Source organism: Sander vitreus, unplaced genomic scaffold, assembly GCF_031162955.1.
Source record: "Sander vitreus isolate 19-12246 unplaced genomic scaffold, sanVit1 ctg360_0, whole genome shotgun sequence".
Taxonomy (NCBI): domain Eukaryota; kingdom Metazoa; phylum Chordata; class Actinopteri; order Perciformes; family Percidae; genus Sander; species Sander vitreus.
In genome coordinates this window covers 989-19,130 of record NW_027595495.1, presented here as the reverse complement: position 1 = coordinate 19,130, position 18,142 = coordinate 989, and the positions used below count along the sequence as shown (strand labels likewise).

At 39.6% G+C, this 18,142-nt stretch overlaps 1 protein-coding gene across 6 annotated transcripts in view; it reads left to right on the top strand.

Moving 5' to 3' along the window:
* The window catches only part of amph (amphiphysin), a 30,135-nt gene extending 12,235 nt beyond the window's left edge, over positions 1–17,900 (top strand). For 3 of the 6 annotated variants that reach the window (XM_078245065.1, XM_078245067.1, XM_078245068.1), the window contains 13 exons: positions 4,025–4,144; positions 4,244–4,327; positions 5,218–5,244; positions 6,084–6,107; positions 6,792–7,085; positions 8,869–8,898; positions 10,148–10,189; positions 11,227–11,685; positions 11,979–12,023; positions 14,812–14,862; positions 16,226–16,402; positions 16,538–16,639; positions 16,752–17,900. In XM_078245065.1, coding sequence (XP_078101191.1) covers positions 4,025–4,144; positions 4,244–4,327; positions 5,218–5,244; positions 6,084–6,107; positions 6,792–7,085; positions 8,869–8,898; positions 10,148–10,189; positions 11,227–11,685; positions 11,979–12,023; positions 14,812–14,862; positions 16,226–16,402; positions 16,538–16,639; positions 16,752–16,856 — 1,560 coding nt within the window. In that variant the 3' untranslated portion in view covers positions 16,857–17,900. The remainder of the gene's footprint in view (positions 1–4,024; positions 4,145–4,243; positions 4,328–5,217; positions 5,245–6,083; positions 6,108–6,791; positions 7,086–8,868; positions 8,899–10,147; positions 10,190–11,226; positions 11,686–11,978; positions 12,024–14,811; positions 14,863–16,225; positions 16,403–16,537; positions 16,640–16,751) is intronic. The other 3 variants (XM_078245066.1, XM_078245069.1, XM_078245070.1) reach the window with 3 other exon arrangements.
* Positions 17,901–18,142: the final 242 nt, after the last annotated feature.

The following is an 18,142-nucleotide window of genomic DNA, read 5'->3' as shown; positions in this document are numbered from 1 at the left end:
AACCCAGAGATCTGCGCTTATACAGAGAGAGATCAATGCTCATACAGAGAGAGATCATCACCTATTCAGTCAGAGATCATCACTCATACAGACAGAGATCATCACTCATACAGAGAGATCATCACTCATACAGAGAGATCATCACTCATACAGAGAGATTAGTCCTCATACAGAGAGATCAGCACTCATACAGAGAGAGATCAACACTCAGACAGAGAGATTAGTCCTCATACAGAGAGATCATCACTCATACAGAGAGATCAGTCCTCATACAGAAAGATCATAACTCATACAGAGAGATCATCACTCATACAGAGAGATCATCGCTCATACAGAGAGATCATCGCTCATACAGAGAGATCATCACTCATACAGAGAGATCATCACTCATACAGAGAGAGATCATCACTCATACAGAGAGATCAATGCTCATACAGCGAGATCAGCACTCATACAGCGAGATCAGCACTCATACAGAGAGAGATCATCACTCATACAGAGAGATCATAACTCATATAGAGAGATCATCACTCATACAGAGAGATCATCACTCATACAGAGAGATCATCACTCATACAGAGAGAGATCATCACTCATACAGAGAGATCATCACTCATACAGAGAGATCATCACTCATACAGAGAGAGATCATCACTCATACAGAGAGAGATCATCACTCATACAGAGAGAGATCATCACTCATACAGAGAGATCATCACTCATACAGAGAGATCATAACTCATATAGAGAGATCATCACTCATACAGAGAGAGATCATCACTCATACAGAGAGATCATCACTCATACAGAGAGATCATCACTCATACAGAGAGATCAGCACTCATACAGAGAGAGATCAGCACTCATACAGAGAGATCAGCACTCATACAGAGAGAGATCATCACTCATACAGAGAGAGATCATCACTCATACAGAGAGAGATCATCACTCATACAGAGAGATCAGTCCTCATACAGAGAGATCAGTCCTCATACAGAGAGATCAGTCGTCATACAGAGAGATCAGTCCTCATACAGAGAGATCAGTCCTTATACAGAGAGATCATCACTCATACAGAGAGATTAGTTCTCATACAGAGAGATCAGTCCTCATACAGAGAGATTAGTCCTCATACAGAGAGATCATCACTCATACAGAGAGATCAGTCCTCATACAGAAAGATCATAACTGATACAGAGAGATCATCACTCATACAAAGAGATCATCGCTCATACAGAGAGATCAATGCTCATACAGAGAGATCATCACTCATACAGAGATCATCACTCATACAGAGAGAGATCAGCACTCATACAGAGAGATCAGCACTCATACAGAGAGAGAGAGATCATCACTCATACAGAGAGATTAGTTCTCATACAGAGAGATCATCACTCATACAGAGAGATCAGCACTCATACAGAGAGATCATCACTCATACAGAGAGATCATCACTCATACAGAGAGATCAGTCGTCATACAGAGAGATCAGTCGTCATACAGAGAGATCAGTCCTTATACAGAGAGATCATCACTCATACAGCGAGATCAGCACTCATACAGAGAGAGATCATCACTCATACAGAGAGATTAGTTCTCATACAGAGAGATCAGTCCTCATACAGAGAGATTAGTCCTCATACAGAGAGATCAGTCATCATACAGAGAGATCAGCACTCATACAGAGAGATCATAACTCATACAGAGAGATCATCACTCATACAGAGAGATCATCGCTCATACAGAGAGATCAATGCTCATACAGAGAGATCATCACTCATACAGAGAGAGATCATCACTCATACAGAGAGATCATCACTCATACAGAGAGCGATCATCACTCATACAGAGAGATCATCACTCATACAGAGAGATCAGCACTCATACAGAGAGATCATCACTCATACAGAGAGATCAGCACTCATACAGAGAGAGATCATCACTCATACAGAGAGAGATCATCACTCATACAGAGAGATCATTCGTCATACAGAGAGATCATCACTCATACAGAGAGAGATCATCACTCATACAGAGAGATCAGCACTCATACAGAGAGAGATCATCACTCATACAGAGAGATCAGCACTCATACAGAGAGAGATCATCACTCATACAGAGAGAGATCATCACTCATACAGAGAGTCATCACTCATGGGAGATCATCACTCATACAGAGATCATCACTCATACAGAGAGATCAGTCGTCATACAGAGAGATCAGTCGTCATACAGAGAGATCATCACTCATACAGAGAGATTAGTTCTCATACAGAGAGATCAGTCCTCATACAGAGAGATCAGTCCTCATACAGAGAGATTAGTCCTCATACAGAAAGATCATAACTCATACAGAGAGATCATCACTCATACAGAGAGATCAGTCATCATACAGAGAGATCAGTCGTCATACAGAGAGATCAGTCCTCATACAGAGAGATCAGTCCTTATACAGAGAGATCATCACTCATACAGAGAGATCAGTCGTCATACAGAGAGATCAGTCCTCATACAGAGAGATCAGTCCTTATACAGAGAGATCATCACTCATACAGAGAGATTAGTCCTCATACAGAGAGATCATCACTCATACAGAGAGCTCAATGCTCTTCAGGTTATTTGGTCGGTCGATGTTTCAGTCACTTGTAGCTACATGTCTTGAGAAATTTCGTAGTGGCGAAATGTCGACCAACCAAAAAGATCAAATGCAGAGGTGAAAAATGTGTGCAGGAATTTAAATGGAAATGGATCTTTGAGGGAATTAATTCTCAGTTTGTCTTGCTTTCTACTCAAACTCCGTATGAGCACGGCTGTGCAGAGCGACTGCGATTAACAAAACTGTGGCACGTGAACACGATGGGAGGGGGAAAAGACGCACACGCAGCAGGAACTGGCTACAAAAAACAATTGAGAAGCTCAGATTACATCACACTCAGAGGGAATGTGACTTCATTCTGTACTCTACTTTATCTTTACACAGAAAATATTAGTTTGAAAGATGTTTATAGCACCTTTAAGGTCATGAGACTCTCAGTGTTAGCCTTCAATAGAGTTCACATGTTTGTCAAAGGCATTTGGACAAATATGTGTGTATGTGTTGTATGTGTGCATATGTGACTGTGTATGTCATGCCATCACCCCATTTAAAGGCAGATGTTGCTTTGCTCTGAAAAACTAGTTAAGCTTTGCTGCCGGCTTCCCAACTCATTTTTAAAAAGACAGAGCGAGATTTGTGCGGGCCATCTTGGGCAAAGAGAGCGAGCGGCGGTTCTATGAATGAGAGAATTACAAAGTTTTTCATGATCTGATTGTTTTCTGATTGTTTCACAGTGGTTACGTTCTAAAGCACAGTGAGATAAAATCTTGTTTGTTTATGGTCTCCACTCTCCAACCAATGACAACATTTCTCTCGTCGTGGTTGTTAGCGACCCTGGTTGTGTGCTATTCACATTGAAATCGACCCAACTCTTGTCCTGCGTCGTGAAGCTGACTTGGTCAACGTGGATCGACCCTTTCAAACACAAAGTCAACCCTGGTTGAGCCCTCGCTGTGAAAGGGGAATGATTGGTGCAGTGTCGTTCCATATTCTGACTTATTACCATAATTTATTTTATCTCGTTTACATGCTTTAATGTTTCTGGTGTCACTTATATCACAGCTCAAAAATTACCTGCAGTGATTGCAAGCTGCTGATCAAATGACCGCGACATTGACAAAGTCAACATAAATACAGTCTTACTATCCACTTCCCCCGCCGCGACTCTCTTTTCTGTATCCAGGTAGAATAGTAATGAGGGAGTTCCTCAGTGAATCCTGGTGACAGAAAGAGAACTGTGTGTGTGATCTGACAGTGCTTCTAGTGTAAATAATAATAGTTAATAATAATAATAATAACAGACTAACTATGTCATCATTTATGTATCATCCCTATATTGCTCCATCCATTCTCTTTGATTAGTAAAATGCTGCTTAATTAAATCTGCCCTCAATTGATTTAATAACGGCTTATATTGTTTTTCAACAGCTTAAAAAGGGGCCACCGGTGCCTCCACCACCAAAGGTCACACCTACCAAGGAGGTGGCAGAGGAGCAGATCATCGACCTGTTTGGAGGAGAATTTCTACCAGCACCTTCACCATCACAGGTCTGTGACGTTCATTAGCAATTCCCAAAATAGACAGAGACAACTATTATGCCCTACAATGTGTGTTGTATGCTGATGTTTTGTTGTTTTTGTCCAAAGCCCAATGAACGGCCGGGACAATCTCTTCTGGACATGGACTTTGATGCTTTTCAGCCAGATGAAAGTGTTTCGCCGATACCACAGGTATCACTTCTGCTGTATCACCTCAAAGCAGAAAAACAGTTTCAACCAGAGTGTACACCTGAGTATGTTTGATTGGACAAAGCAAAATACAAAGTAAAAAAGAGCCTGGCCTGGGGACTGTTGACAGACTAAAGTAGACCAAACAAAAACGGGCCACCTGCTCTCAGCATATTTTATTTATCGCAGTCTCAGGTAGATCAGGTGACTGTTCACCTGGTGATTACAACACACACTGAGGGAGTGAGACTTCATTCTCTGCTCAGAACGCCATTACTCTACTTTATCTTTCAGAGCAAATAATGTAATATTAATGTTCTGAATGTCAAACACAGAGCCTTGAATACGAAAACAAGTAAAACAGAGATATTATCATGAATATACAAATGTTTTATAAATATCTGTGAGTGAATGAAGATGTCTGGTAAGTCTGTCCCAGTTAAAGGTGCAGTAGGTAAGCCTTAAAAAACTAACTTTCTGTCATATCTGCTGAAACTGACCCTATGTTCCAGTAGAACTACATGAAGCAGGTAATTTAAATAAAATCTGGCTCCTCTGGCTCCACCTACAGCCTGTAGTGTGATTTGCAGAAATCCACAGCTCCCTGTTCAGATGCACAAATCAGGGCCAGGGGGTGTGTCTAACTGCGTGTCAATCACTGCTCATGCGCACTCATTCATTTTCCCTTGTGGGGGAGGGGCTTTGGAGACTGTTTTGGGCTTTAGCAGAAAGGGGGGAGGGACTGAGAAGTGGTGTTCATATTTTTTGGCTAAGTCCTAGATCTTCACAATCCTAACTACAGCACCTTTAATGCCATCAGGAGTAATTGATAGAAATATGTTGATGTATATCTGTTATCTGTAAAAACAATGTATGTGTTCTGCCCCTTTTAGACAGCTGTGCCTTGGGATATGTGGTCGGTGAGTAAAGTCTCCTCTTGTATTTAAAACAGTTTAACAATGTGAGTTCACAATCAAAACATGAACTTCCTCGTCTAATTTAATGATCAGATTATAGGTGAGGGTAAGAATGAAAAAGTGAAGTTGGTCAAGTAACTTCACAAATAAAACTTCAGGTTCAGGTTACTTTATTGGTACTCGTAAGTAAACTAGGTTTACAGTCTAAGAGGCAGGACATCCTTAAAACTTTGTAGACCACCATATAACATGCAACACACAAAACATTAAAACATATAAAACAGACAGTAAAACATGGATAAAAGACAGTACATGACCACATTGACATGTGCAGTTATATGCAGAAATTCTACAGCTAGTAAGGTGCTGTAATTCTACAGCTAATACATGACCAAGGTACTTGTGCGTGGTGTAAATAATTCTACAGCTAGTACATGACCAAGGTACTTGTGCATTGTGTGCAGTAATTCTAGAGTTTGTTTAACAGAGTGATTGCCGCTGGGACAAAACTGTTTTTAAATTAGCCTCCGTCCAGAGGGGAGATACCGGAGTTCCCTATTCAAAGGGTGTAGACTATCTTCTAAGATGGCTGTAGCTATCAGCTGTAGTTGTTTAGGTTTAGACTATCTTCTAAATAAATGTTCTCAGGCAGTATAGACGCTGTTGTCCTTTTTTACAGACAGCTTCACAATTCTCCTGGAAATTAAAAAATTCATAAAATACATACATTACATAATACACAAGACATTACAAATAAATCAATAAATACAGTACAATACACAGATCACAATAGTTGTCTCTGCAGATATGAACCATCTTCTGTCTCTTTCTGTTTTTTTAAGGCAAACGCCCAAACAGCTGAGCCTGTAAGTACACACAGTTACAGTGTTTATCATTAACACCTGATAAATCACAGATAATGAATGAGTTTTACTTCTACTCACTGTCCTCAAAATGAGGACCTTCACTGTGTAGAACATCAGTATATTCTCACAGAATCATCCATTTGATTAAACTGTTGAGCTGCTTTGTTTGGCTGCTACTGTTTGCACAAAGACAACACTCACCGTATTTTCTTGTGTTTGGCACTTTATGTATATTTGAACTGTTGATTTTTAAAACATATTTCAATGACTTTGATGATGACTTTGATTTGTTGGCTAAACTCAACTGTAACAGCCTCTGAAAGGACCATAACCTTACGGTGTTCTGTACCCGGCTCACAGTCCCCTTTTCTCGGGCTAAATTTAACTGTAAAGACGGCTAAACTTAACTGTCACTTGACTGACCGGTAGTCGACTGATTTTGTAGGATATCATACGAATACAAACCCGTTCATGAGTATGTGTTGATATGATATAACAGTTCTGATCAGTCTGACTTTGTGCAACCAGTCTCTGGATTCTTTCATCATGTGTCTGCTGTCTTTGTCTTAAAAACTCACACTCTGTATTTTCATACACTGACTCTCCAGTTCTGATACTCAGTGCTGTGGGTTTGGAGCAGTGGGGGTCAGACTTTAATCCTACAATCCCTGCCTTTTCCATTAGGCTGCAGACACTGGCTTCGTCGCCGACTGGTCTGCTGACTTTGGTTCACTGTCAGCAAATGGAGATGCTGCAGCAGTAGCCGGGGCCCCTGCTGTAGGGCCGGAGGGGGCAATGGGCGGGGCTCAGGATTGGGCACAGGATGGGGTGCAGGACGGGGAGCAGGCAGACGCCTGGCAGGACGGGGCGCAGGCAGATGGCTGGCAGGACGGGGCGCAGGCAGACGGCTGGCAGCCGGCTGCTGACACAGCTACACCTCTTCAGGACAGAGAGGCAGCCACAACATCTGAAGATGAGGTTAGAGGCTGGAACTCTGAAACTAACTCCAACGTTCATCCCTCTGCATTCAGAGGCGATGAAGATGAGACAGGTCAGGCAAATTCAGAGGGAGATGGAGCAGGGCAGGAAGACCGCAGGAAGTCCACCCCAGGACTTATATTTACCAACGAGTATGGTGAAGAGATTGAGCACAGCACAGAGGACAGAGCAGACAAGTGGTACAGGTCTCCAGACGGGTCGGGATCTGAGTATGAGACCGCTGAGGAGTGGGCTGATGGGGGTCAGGTGGGAGGCTGGGCGAGTGCCGATGATGAGCTTTCATATGACGACCGTCCCCCAGGGAACGTCTCAGATGGGTTGGGATGTGATGATTGTGAAGCAGTAGATCAGTCTCAAACTGTAGAACAAGTTTCATCAGAGGGCAATGAATCGGACAGAAACTGTTCAGCTGAAGAACTGCCAGGTAAACCAACTGATCTCACGTCGGTTTACACAGATCGTTCTGAAAAACAGGGAGGGTGTGCGTTTGATTCAGATCCTTTTGCAGAAAAACAGGGAGAAGGTGCGTTTGATTCAGATCCTTTTGCAGATAAACATGGACGAGGTGCTTTTGATTCAGATCCTTTTGCAGAAAAGCAGGGAGGAGGTGCGTTTGATTCAGATCCTTTTGCAGAAAAACAGGGAGAAGGTGAATTTGATTCAGATCCTTTTGCAGAAAAGCAGGGAGGAGGTGCTTTTGATTCAGATCCTTTTGCAGAAAAACAGGGAGGAGGTGCATTTGATTCAGATCCTTTTGCAGAAAAACAGGGAGAAGGTGAATTTGATTCAGATCCTTTTGCAGAAAAACAGGGAGGAGGTGCATTTGATTCAGATCCTTTTGCAGAAAAACAGGGAGGAGGTGCGTTTGATTCAGATCCTTTTGCAGAAAAACAGGGAGAAGGTGAATTTGATTCAGATCCTTTTGCAGAAAAACAGGGAGAAGGTGAATTTGATTCAGATCCTTTTGCAGAAAAACAGGGAGGAGGTGCATTTGATTCAGATCCTTTTGCAGAAAAACAGAGAGGTGCTTTTGATTCAGATCCTTTTGCAGAAAAACAGGGAGGAGGTGCTTTTGATTCAGATCCTTTTGCCGAAACACAGTTTGGAGACAAGGGGGGTGGTTTTGGGTTTGATCCATTTGCCTCAGGAGAAGGTGCAGTTGTGTCCACCAGGGATGGAAGAAGTGGGTGGGATTCAGACCCTTTTGCCAACAGTTTTCCAGCAGCCTCTTCAGGGACTGAGGGCCGAGCCTCCAACACAACGTCTTGGCAGGAAGTTAGTCACAGCAGTGGCTTCAACTCTCCTGTCCCCCAACAAAACTCTGCGTCTGCAGCTGTTTCTGGAACAGCAGAAGGAATTAAAGATTTAAACGTTACCAGAATTCACAAAGAACCAGAAAATTCAGACATGTCCGAAGACGAGGCTGCGAACCGGAGATTTGGAAAGTTGTACCCAGAGCTAGATACAGAAAAGGAAGAGGTACTTGACTTCCTCCTGTCTTCAGTGTGGTAGATTAGCGTAGAGTAGACTAGAAATACTTTAAAACCCTGTCTTCTACCCTCCCACAGATTGAGAAGTGAAAGTAGTTGTCCTGAAACCTGGATCCCAGCCTGAGCTCCAACCACCCCTCCTCTTGCTTGCTTTGTCTACTTGTTCTTTCCATGCATTCATTTTCTCATCGATTACATCTTTACAACTCATCTTAGACTTGTTTTATTTAAATCTTTCAAGTACTAATTTGTATTTTTGCAATTTAATTTAGGTGACCAATGCATTTAATGGATTTTCACAGGTAATTTTACAAACTACACTTAAATCTGCACTCATTGTCCAGAACGAAACATTAACAGTTTGCAGACAAATTCAGCTGATTACAGCATTCATCACATATTGTAGTTAGCAAGTTAGTGTTATTTCTGGGGATGCACAGGTACCGACACCAGTATCAGGTATCGGGTCTGATGCTGTGCTCATGTACTTGTAGTCATAAAACTACTCCGATAGTGGTAGCCAGAAGATGCACTATTGACACTATTGCTGACACCGTGACTATTGCCAGAGATGACGGAGAAACAACAGAACTCTTAAGTCCTGTAGTCACCGTGAGTTATAGAAACAAACCGATGGGACTTCATGTTGCATTCAGGTGCAAATAATGCATGTTTTTAAAGTAATTGTTAGAACTGTAATGGTATTATTAGGTATTATTACTCATATCGGTATCCGCAAGTACCCAAATGTAATACATTATATATATATATATATATATATATATATATATATATATATATATATATATTACTTTATGTCTTATCTATAGTCTCCCTTTTTTTATTCAGGGAAGGTTCACTGAGAGGAACCTTAACCCTAACCCTCTCTTTTGCAGAACACCCTGATCACATTCACACAGTTCCACATTTATACCCTATATACCCTAACCCTAACCACAGTCTGACCACATTCATACCTTGTAGATGCCCAGTTACCACAGATACCACAGTCTGATCTGATCACTGAGCAGCTCCACTGGAGCATTTGGAGGTTAAGGGCCTTGCTAATGAGCATTGGTATTGGTAATGAGGGAGGGACTTTCCCCTTTAGGCCACCACTGCTTGGTCTGAAAAAAAAGTGGTATCGGTGCATCTCTAGTTATTTCAGTCAGCAGGGACCTCTGATGTTAGTAAAATGTCTTTCAGCTGAAAATTTCAACGTTTTAAATCTTAGTTGACTTGAGCCAAAGTTCAATTTCCTAGTTTCCTACTTAAATAAATCACTGCTGAGGTCGCTGTAAAGGTCAGAGGTCAAGTGCATCAGAGTAGACATTGATCCCTAACTGCATGCTGACATCATCAACCCCTCATAAACCTTACTCCAACTAACGTCTGACTCTTAACGTCCTTAATGTAAGAAAGTATCTTTATGTTCTCTAATGTTTCCGCTCTTCTGTGAATGCTAAATAATCCTAATAATTATATATTTATAATGTATTTTTAAGTTCCTGACTCTTGTTCGTCTCTGTTTTTAACACATGCTCTCTGAAGGATGCCACTGCACCATCATTTTTTGCGGATTTTGATAAGATGGTGAGTTTTACATTTTAAATACATCATGTGACTTGGAATGGTGTATTCATTTCTTTTATTTACTGTTCTTTCCTTGAAACTGTTTGTTGTAATACACATTTTTTATTCTCACTTTATTCTCATTGATCTTTAGTTTCAAACCTCAAAGATTTAAGTTTTCCTCTGGCTGTAAAAGTTAGTATTTAGCTGGAGTGTAGAACACAGAAGTCATGGTTTGGTTCAGAACAGCAGAAAAAGAACAGATGCAAAAGGATATGTTTTTTGTCAATTTAACAACAGACAGTAGTGCTGTTTCACATGCTTTCTATATGCTATACAAGTAGGCTGAACCGATACTAAAAGATGGAGGTAAAACACTGCAGACCACTGATTGGTCAAAGAGAATGTTCATATGTGTGACAAGGACATAAATAGCCAAGCTACCAACCCAGATTTAATAAAATGGCAGCCTGCAGACCAAGCAGTGGTTGATTCACGCAGCGGGTGGAGCAACGTGAGTTGTGTCAGGTTAAAGATGATGTCGCAGCAGTTTCATGTGGCATCACTATGATGATGATCTAAAACTCCTGTCTATATCTGCAGTGGAAAATGAAATTGAGAAAAGCACCTGGTACCAAAAGCTAGTCGAGTAGATCGGAGTCGAGCAGAGTCTAGCTGGACCGTGAGCGTTTATAGCAAACCATTCCAACTCGAGCTGGTATATGTACAAATAAAAATATTTATTTACGTTCAGTTTTTGCATCAATTATAAACATATCTAGTTCTGATATAAGCTCTTTTCCACTCTGCTGTCATTTATCTTTTGTGACCGAGTTGTTGTTTTTGAAGCTGCTGTAGTGTAGCGTGTGGGCGATACCTTTTATATTAAGTTTGAGATGAAGAACATGAGCAGATACAAAGGCTGGATTATTATTCATGAATGGCCCTTTTAAATTTGTTTAATTCTTAAGCTTTTGTTGCACTTCATGCAAAATGTCAGCATCCAAAGTAACTGTTTGAACAGTTTTAGGCTTGACCACCATCTTTCTTTGCAAAAGAATGAAGTTAACCCTGAATCAACTGAGGCTCCAGAAACCTCAGAGACAGAAGCTGCTGAAGTACAAGACAAGCCTGCAGCCCCCCCTGCTGAAGAAAAGATGGAGGAGTCTTCACCTCCCCCTGCTGGAGAAAAGATATATGAACCTACAGCCCCTCCTGCTGGAGAAAAGATAGAGGAACATGCAGCTTCCCCTGCTGGAGAAAAGATTGATGAACCTACATCTCCTCCTGCTGGAGAAATGATAGATGGACCTACATCTCCTGCTGGAGAAATGATAGATGAACCTATATCTCCTGCTGTATTAAACATAGATGAACATGCAGCCCCCCCTGCTGGAGAAAAGATAGATGAACATGCAGCCCCCCCTGCTGGAGAAAAGACAGATGAACCTGTCGCTCCTTCAGTTGGTGAAGAAGATTCTGCGGAAATTTCTTGCAGCCTTAAGGAGAAGCCTGATGTGAGTGGACGAGTTGATCTAAAAAACTCACTAATGCTGCCATCTGTGATCCCCTGATCATCATCATCATTCATCATCATCATCATCATCTTCATCTTGTTCTTCTCCATCATCATCTTCATACTCATCTTCATAACTATCATTGTTCTCATGTGATCCTCAAAATTAGTAAAGTGTAAATAATTTAGACCCATTTGAATACATTGTTGGAATCTGCGTTATTGTTTTTTTTTTGAGTACGTCCCTCCTCGAGTTATTTTTAAGTATTAATGTGATTTCTTTTCTCTCCAAAGTCGATGGTTGGGTCTCCAGACTCTGAGAAGGCAGAACTTAGTGAGGTATGTATCCCTGCTCATTTTTTGTTGGCTCTTTTCTTTACCCCAAGTGAAGGAGTTCAAGTACCTTGGGTTCTTGTCTGCGAGTGAGGGGTTAATGGAGCGGGATAATGGCCGAAGAATTGGCGTAGCAGGATGGGTATAACATTCACTTAATCGCACCATTGTGACAAAAAGAGATCTCTCTTGATCTACCAGTCAGTTTTCATTCCTACCCTTACCTATAGTCATGAAGGCTGGGTCGTGACCGAAAGAATGAGATCCAGGGTACAAGTGGCCGAAACGGGTTTCCTCAGGAGGGTGGCTGGCGTCTCCCTAAGAGATAGGATGAGAAGCACAGTCATCTATGAGGAGCTCAGAGTAGAGCCACTGCTCCTTTACATCAAAAGGAGCAAGTTGAGTGGTTTGGGCATCTGTTAAGGATGCCCGCTAGGCACCTCCCTAGGGAACTCATGTCCAGGTGGGAGGAGGCCTTGTGGAAGACCAAGGACTAGGTGGAGAGATTATGTCCCCACACTGGCCTCCATCTCTAAACATGACATGGATAGATGGACCAGATATTCCTAACACTTGGTTAACGGTTACTGGTTGGTGTGTAAACTGTCTATAAACATTATTTAGATAGTTAACACTTTGTTAAGGGTTACTAGGGTTAGTTGGGTTAGGTCTAACCATCTATAAACAGTGTCTGGATGGTTATTATGAAGTTGCAGCAGATGACTATAATACCTTGTTAAATAGTTAATGAATACTTTGTAAACCATCTATAAACAGTGTCTGGATGGTTATTATAAAGTTGCAACAGATGACTATAATACCTTGTTGAATAGTTAATAAATACTTTGTAAACCATGTATAAACATTATCTGGATGGCTGGTTGGTTAGTGCTTGCTAAAGCAGTGATACATTTTTTGCCCTTCATTCAATTTTATAAAATAAATGATCTGTATACATACATACATATATATACATACATATATACATATATATACATACATATATATACATATATATATATATTTTAGGGCTGTCAAAATAACGTGTTAATTTCGATTAATTAATCTGAGAAAAAATAACGCGTTAAAAAAATTCCATATTGAGGTTTGACCCGGAGCCGTTCTAGCACCATTGGACTGTAAAATGAAGGAGGGAGACGAGAATGTTCTTCTTGGATTATTAATTGGAACATTTACTTGTAAAAATCTTCTTCCTGCCAACCCTGGCTACTGAAATCTGGTGCCACTGATATGTCTGCTCTTCTCTCTGATGCTCTGAAACACAAACACCGCTGCACATGACGCTAGTTAACACTATACTCAACAGCAGCTAACGTTAGCCTACCGCTAGCTAGTTAACGCTGTACTCGACAGCAGCTAACGTTAGCCTACCGCTAGCTAGTTAACGCTGTACTCGACAGCAGCTAACGTTAGCCTACCGCTAGCTAGTTAACGCTGTACTCGACAGCAGCTAACGTTAGCCTACCGCTAGCTAGTAGCTGGATTAAACACGGTTAAATGGTGACAGCTAACACTAAACGGTGTAAAGTGTGACTGTGTTTTACTGTAGAGGATGTAACAATCTGCAGCTGCCATCAGAGAAACAACACAGATGGTGCGTTCAATGAAACTGGTAAACTACAGCCTCGTGGTGCATTTGAAGTTATTGTAAATGTCCTTTTCCCATCTGATGGTTCAACAGCAATTTACTGCTGAAATTAGTTATTGTTATTGTTATACATTATTATTAAATCATTTCATTTTGACCATATGGCCTGAGCAATAAACAAGCCGTCACCGACTTTTTTTTTCTTTTCTTTTTTTACTTTCTTAAAAAGTATCGGTTCAGGCACCGTTAATTATGTATGCGATTAATTTCGATTAATTAATCACAGAGTATGTAATTAATTAGATTACATTTTTTAATCGATTGACAGCCCTAATATATATATATATATATATACACATACAATATATATACGTGTATATATTGATTGATTGATTTTGACCTAAGCCATAATTTCAAACCCTGTTTAAAACTGCCTATGCTTTTTACTGTCTTGAGTGTACCAGGTAACCGGTTCCAAAGGGTAGTTCCAGCATAAAGAAAAGACTGTTTGCCCAGATTAGTGTTGAATCTGGGGGGTACACACACATACATATATATATATATATATATATGTGTATGTATGTATGTATGGCCATCCAGATAATGTTTATAGATGTTTTAAAAATGGTTTCATTTTTTAATGATTACCCGATACCTAATATAATATTTGAGGGATATAATGTGTGTAACAATAAACTGTTAATTTACAGCACTACCAATAATTAGTAAACATTAATAATTATAATTTCATGTTTCATTCATTTTCTAATGAATTCTGAATACCTTTTATGATGATTTGATGCCATGAGTTAAGTCTTTATGAAGCACACTAAATGAATAAAAGCAGGATTGATAAATAACTGACATGTTTGTTTAATGGTTTGTTGTTAGAGATGCGTTACTGTGATGATAAATCCTCAATGAGGTCAATAATTATTCCTGGAATTAAAAGTTCTTGTACTACAATTTCTCATCACACTATAGGAATTTTGTTTTATAGATTCCTTTTATATCTTGTGTTTATTTCGGACCCAAATACACTTTGTTTTCCCAAGATACACAGCCAACATTAATGTTTATGTTATATTTATGAATGTAAATTACCGTAAACTAATTTGCTGCAGAACCTGTGACTGACAAAATCTGTTCTGTTCCCGTTTAATGAAATGATTTGTTTGCACACAGATTCCTCCTGTTGACGAAGACAAACCATCTCCAGGTGAAGCAGCGCCATCGGTAAATTTCACTCAACTTTCATAATTAAGGAATAAGTCACTCCCTCACAGTAATTATTTTGTCATTAGAACTTTTAAAGTTTGGAGGAATCATCCTCTAGTTTTTCAAGTTTTTTTCTTTTCTGTCGTATTGCCGTCACGTTGAGCATGCACCTGTTTCTGTTTGTTTACAAAGCGAAAAGTATAAATGATCTGTTACACATTCTTAGCCAACTTTTTTCAAACTCATTACCGCTATTTTTTTGTTATTATACTTATTTTTGGAATTCATGGTCAAGAAACCAAATTTATATTAAATTATACATAATAGTTGAATAAAAAAAAGCTGAAATTATGAATAATTTTGTCCAAAAGTTAAGATCAGAGGAGCGTTTCTTGATGAATAATCACATGCAAAGTTTAGTCGGGATACGGTTAATTCCATTTCATTTTTTTAATGGCAGCAAATAATCACACATGTTGTCTTTCTTGGTTTGTAAAGCATACAAATCAATTATCAACCAATTTGTGGTACATCTAGGCTTCTAGCAAACTTCATTCAGTTATTCTTGGGCAATTTGGTCAAACGAAAGCCATTTCTGATATAGAAACTTTGAAAATGGATCAAATTTGACCCGAGGTCAACAGGAGCCGTGAAAGGCAACAGTGAAACAGAAACAACTGTTAGAAAGATGTCAAAATAAGTTTGTACTTATCTGAAGCCTCTTCATCTCAGCTGTACTTCTTAAATAGAAATATTTCACATATTTAACATACATTTGTGAAAACTAGAAAACATTTTACTTTAATGACTGTACAAATATCAATTTCATACTGAAATAACTTTATGAAAATGGCAGCACCAACAATTTTTACCAAAACCTGTATCACAAGGAAAACCTTTTTGGTTGATTAAAATGTATATATAGGAAAATATCTTCATTTTTCAGTTTATTATTTGCGACTTTGTTTCTGTCTTTGTGCAGCTTTAACAGCCACATTTCTCCTCTTGGGATTAATAAACGTTCATGTAATCTTATCTTAAAAATCCAGAGTCTGAAAGCATTAACCCTTAAAATGAGCATAAATAGACTCACCAATCAAACGCTACAAAACGTTCTTCAGTGAATTAAAGTAAGAACACTAACATATCCAGAAATTATTATTATTATTCATTTTGATGTAATGTAAGTTCTACAAACAAAATACAACAGTGTCATCTGCAAATTCCAACACTGAGGGGCTTAAAGTTTGGTAACAGCTTTGGATTCTTTTAAAAAAACATAAGGTTTTGTTCTTGGTCACATTTTGTTCTGCTTCTTTATAGTTATAACAGAGAAAGGGAAATGTTAATGAAAGAGCTAAATGCTGTTTGTCCTCTGCAGGAAAAGATGCCGATCCCCTCTGTGGTGATTGAGCCTGCCTCCAGTAATGAAGGTGATGATGACCGTGATGCTGACATCATCTCTCCCACCGCCATTAGTGACAATGGTGTGACAGCTATCAAACACATGAGTCCGTCTGGGGGAGTGATGGGACTCCCTGATGACTTTCTCTACAAGGTGGGATTTCTTCCTCCTTAACTGCTGACGTTTGAAGCAGCAAATTAAAATAAACACACTTGATGTATTTATTTTTTTACATACTTGCTCAATCTGTTGTCAGAAGAGGTGGTGACGGTGTTTTTCTTCCTGCAGGTGGAGACAATGCATGACTTTGAGGCTGCAAATTCAGATGAGCTGGAGCTAAATAGAGGTGATGTGGTGTTGGTGGTTCCCACTGCGTCAGTAGAGGATCAGGTGAGAATAGCTGGTGACACATTAATGGGCAACAGCATCCAGAAGGGAAAGCATAAACCACATTTTAACAGTAGTTTAGGCTGCTAGTGATTTTTTGTGGTTGTTTTTGCAGGAGGCCGGATGGCTCACAGGGTTCAAAGAAAGTGAGTGGTTGACGCTAGGCACTGGTGCTCACAAAGGACTTTTCCCAGAAAACTTTACTCAGCGTCTGGAGTAAACGTCTCTTCAGCTGGTGGAAAGAAATGAGCAGAAGTTTAAGTACAAGCCATCCAGTCAGCATGTAGCCAACCCCGGGACAACCCTGCTGCAGCTGTCTGTTGGACAACACAAAGCTTTCTCTGGTAGATGAAACTACAATCTACTGAAAATAAAATTCATGGTCATAAAAAGTATAACTATTCCCAGCATAACTGAAAACTAATAAGCATGATGTGATAGTATGGTCTACCCTTCTCTGGAATTGAGACGTTTTTTTTGTGGTTGAGAACAAAAAGATGTATGATTTAATGGGAATGTTACAATCTCTACACGTTCACACCTACAAAAAGCAGTAAAATGGTTTCTGAAGAAAAAAAGAAAAACGTAACCTTTTTTGCACCCAGTGTGTTGTACTGATTTTGTTTCTCTGCTGTGAAATATACCAGAATCTATAGTGCTGTGATCTATTTAAATGTTCTTGAGTGTAACATGAAACTCTTGAGTTTTGTTTTTCAGACACGTCATTGTTGTTATTTAGTGTATTTCTGTAATATCACAGTTGAGCGTATGTGGTGATCTTTTCCTTGGCATATTTGGTGATGTATTAAGTCACTGGCAAGTGTTGCTGTGTTTTTGCCAAAATAATGTTGACATTTATCATCTTAGCATTGGCAAACAAACCACTGCACATCCAGCATGAACATCTTTTTATCAAAATTAGTATTCAAAGATGGAAGAAATAAAATATCTGCCCCCTGTTAAAATTATTATAGTAAAGCTGTTTAATGAAAGATATCTTATGAAAAGTCTATTTGGAAGAAACGGAGCCAACCAGAAGACAGTTTAATCTCATCAGTGTATGATCACAGGGAAGGTATTTACAAATGCAATATGCAATCTATGTTGTCGGTATATTTCAGGTCTCCATATTCCCAGAGTTCTGTAGATCAACAAAGATGATGTCACTTCCTTTGATAGTAAAGTTACACCGAAATGTAAACCTTTTTTGTGATGTACAAACCATAAACATTTATGTCAAGATCAATAAATAAGACTTCATGAGGTACAATTTGTCAAGAGTTTTGTTGGGCAAATTATAGTTCGGACCGTTCTGGCTTGGACTCCGGCGCTGACAACTTTACCTGTCTTACAATAAAGATCAATGAATAGAAACAATAAGACAGATATTGTTAAGTTAATAAAATAGTAAAGAAAGTGCAAGCTGTAGGGTCATGCAATCACACATTGTATTTAACTCCTAACCCACTCCCCAAACCCCTAACCTTAACCCCTGTAGGGTCATAA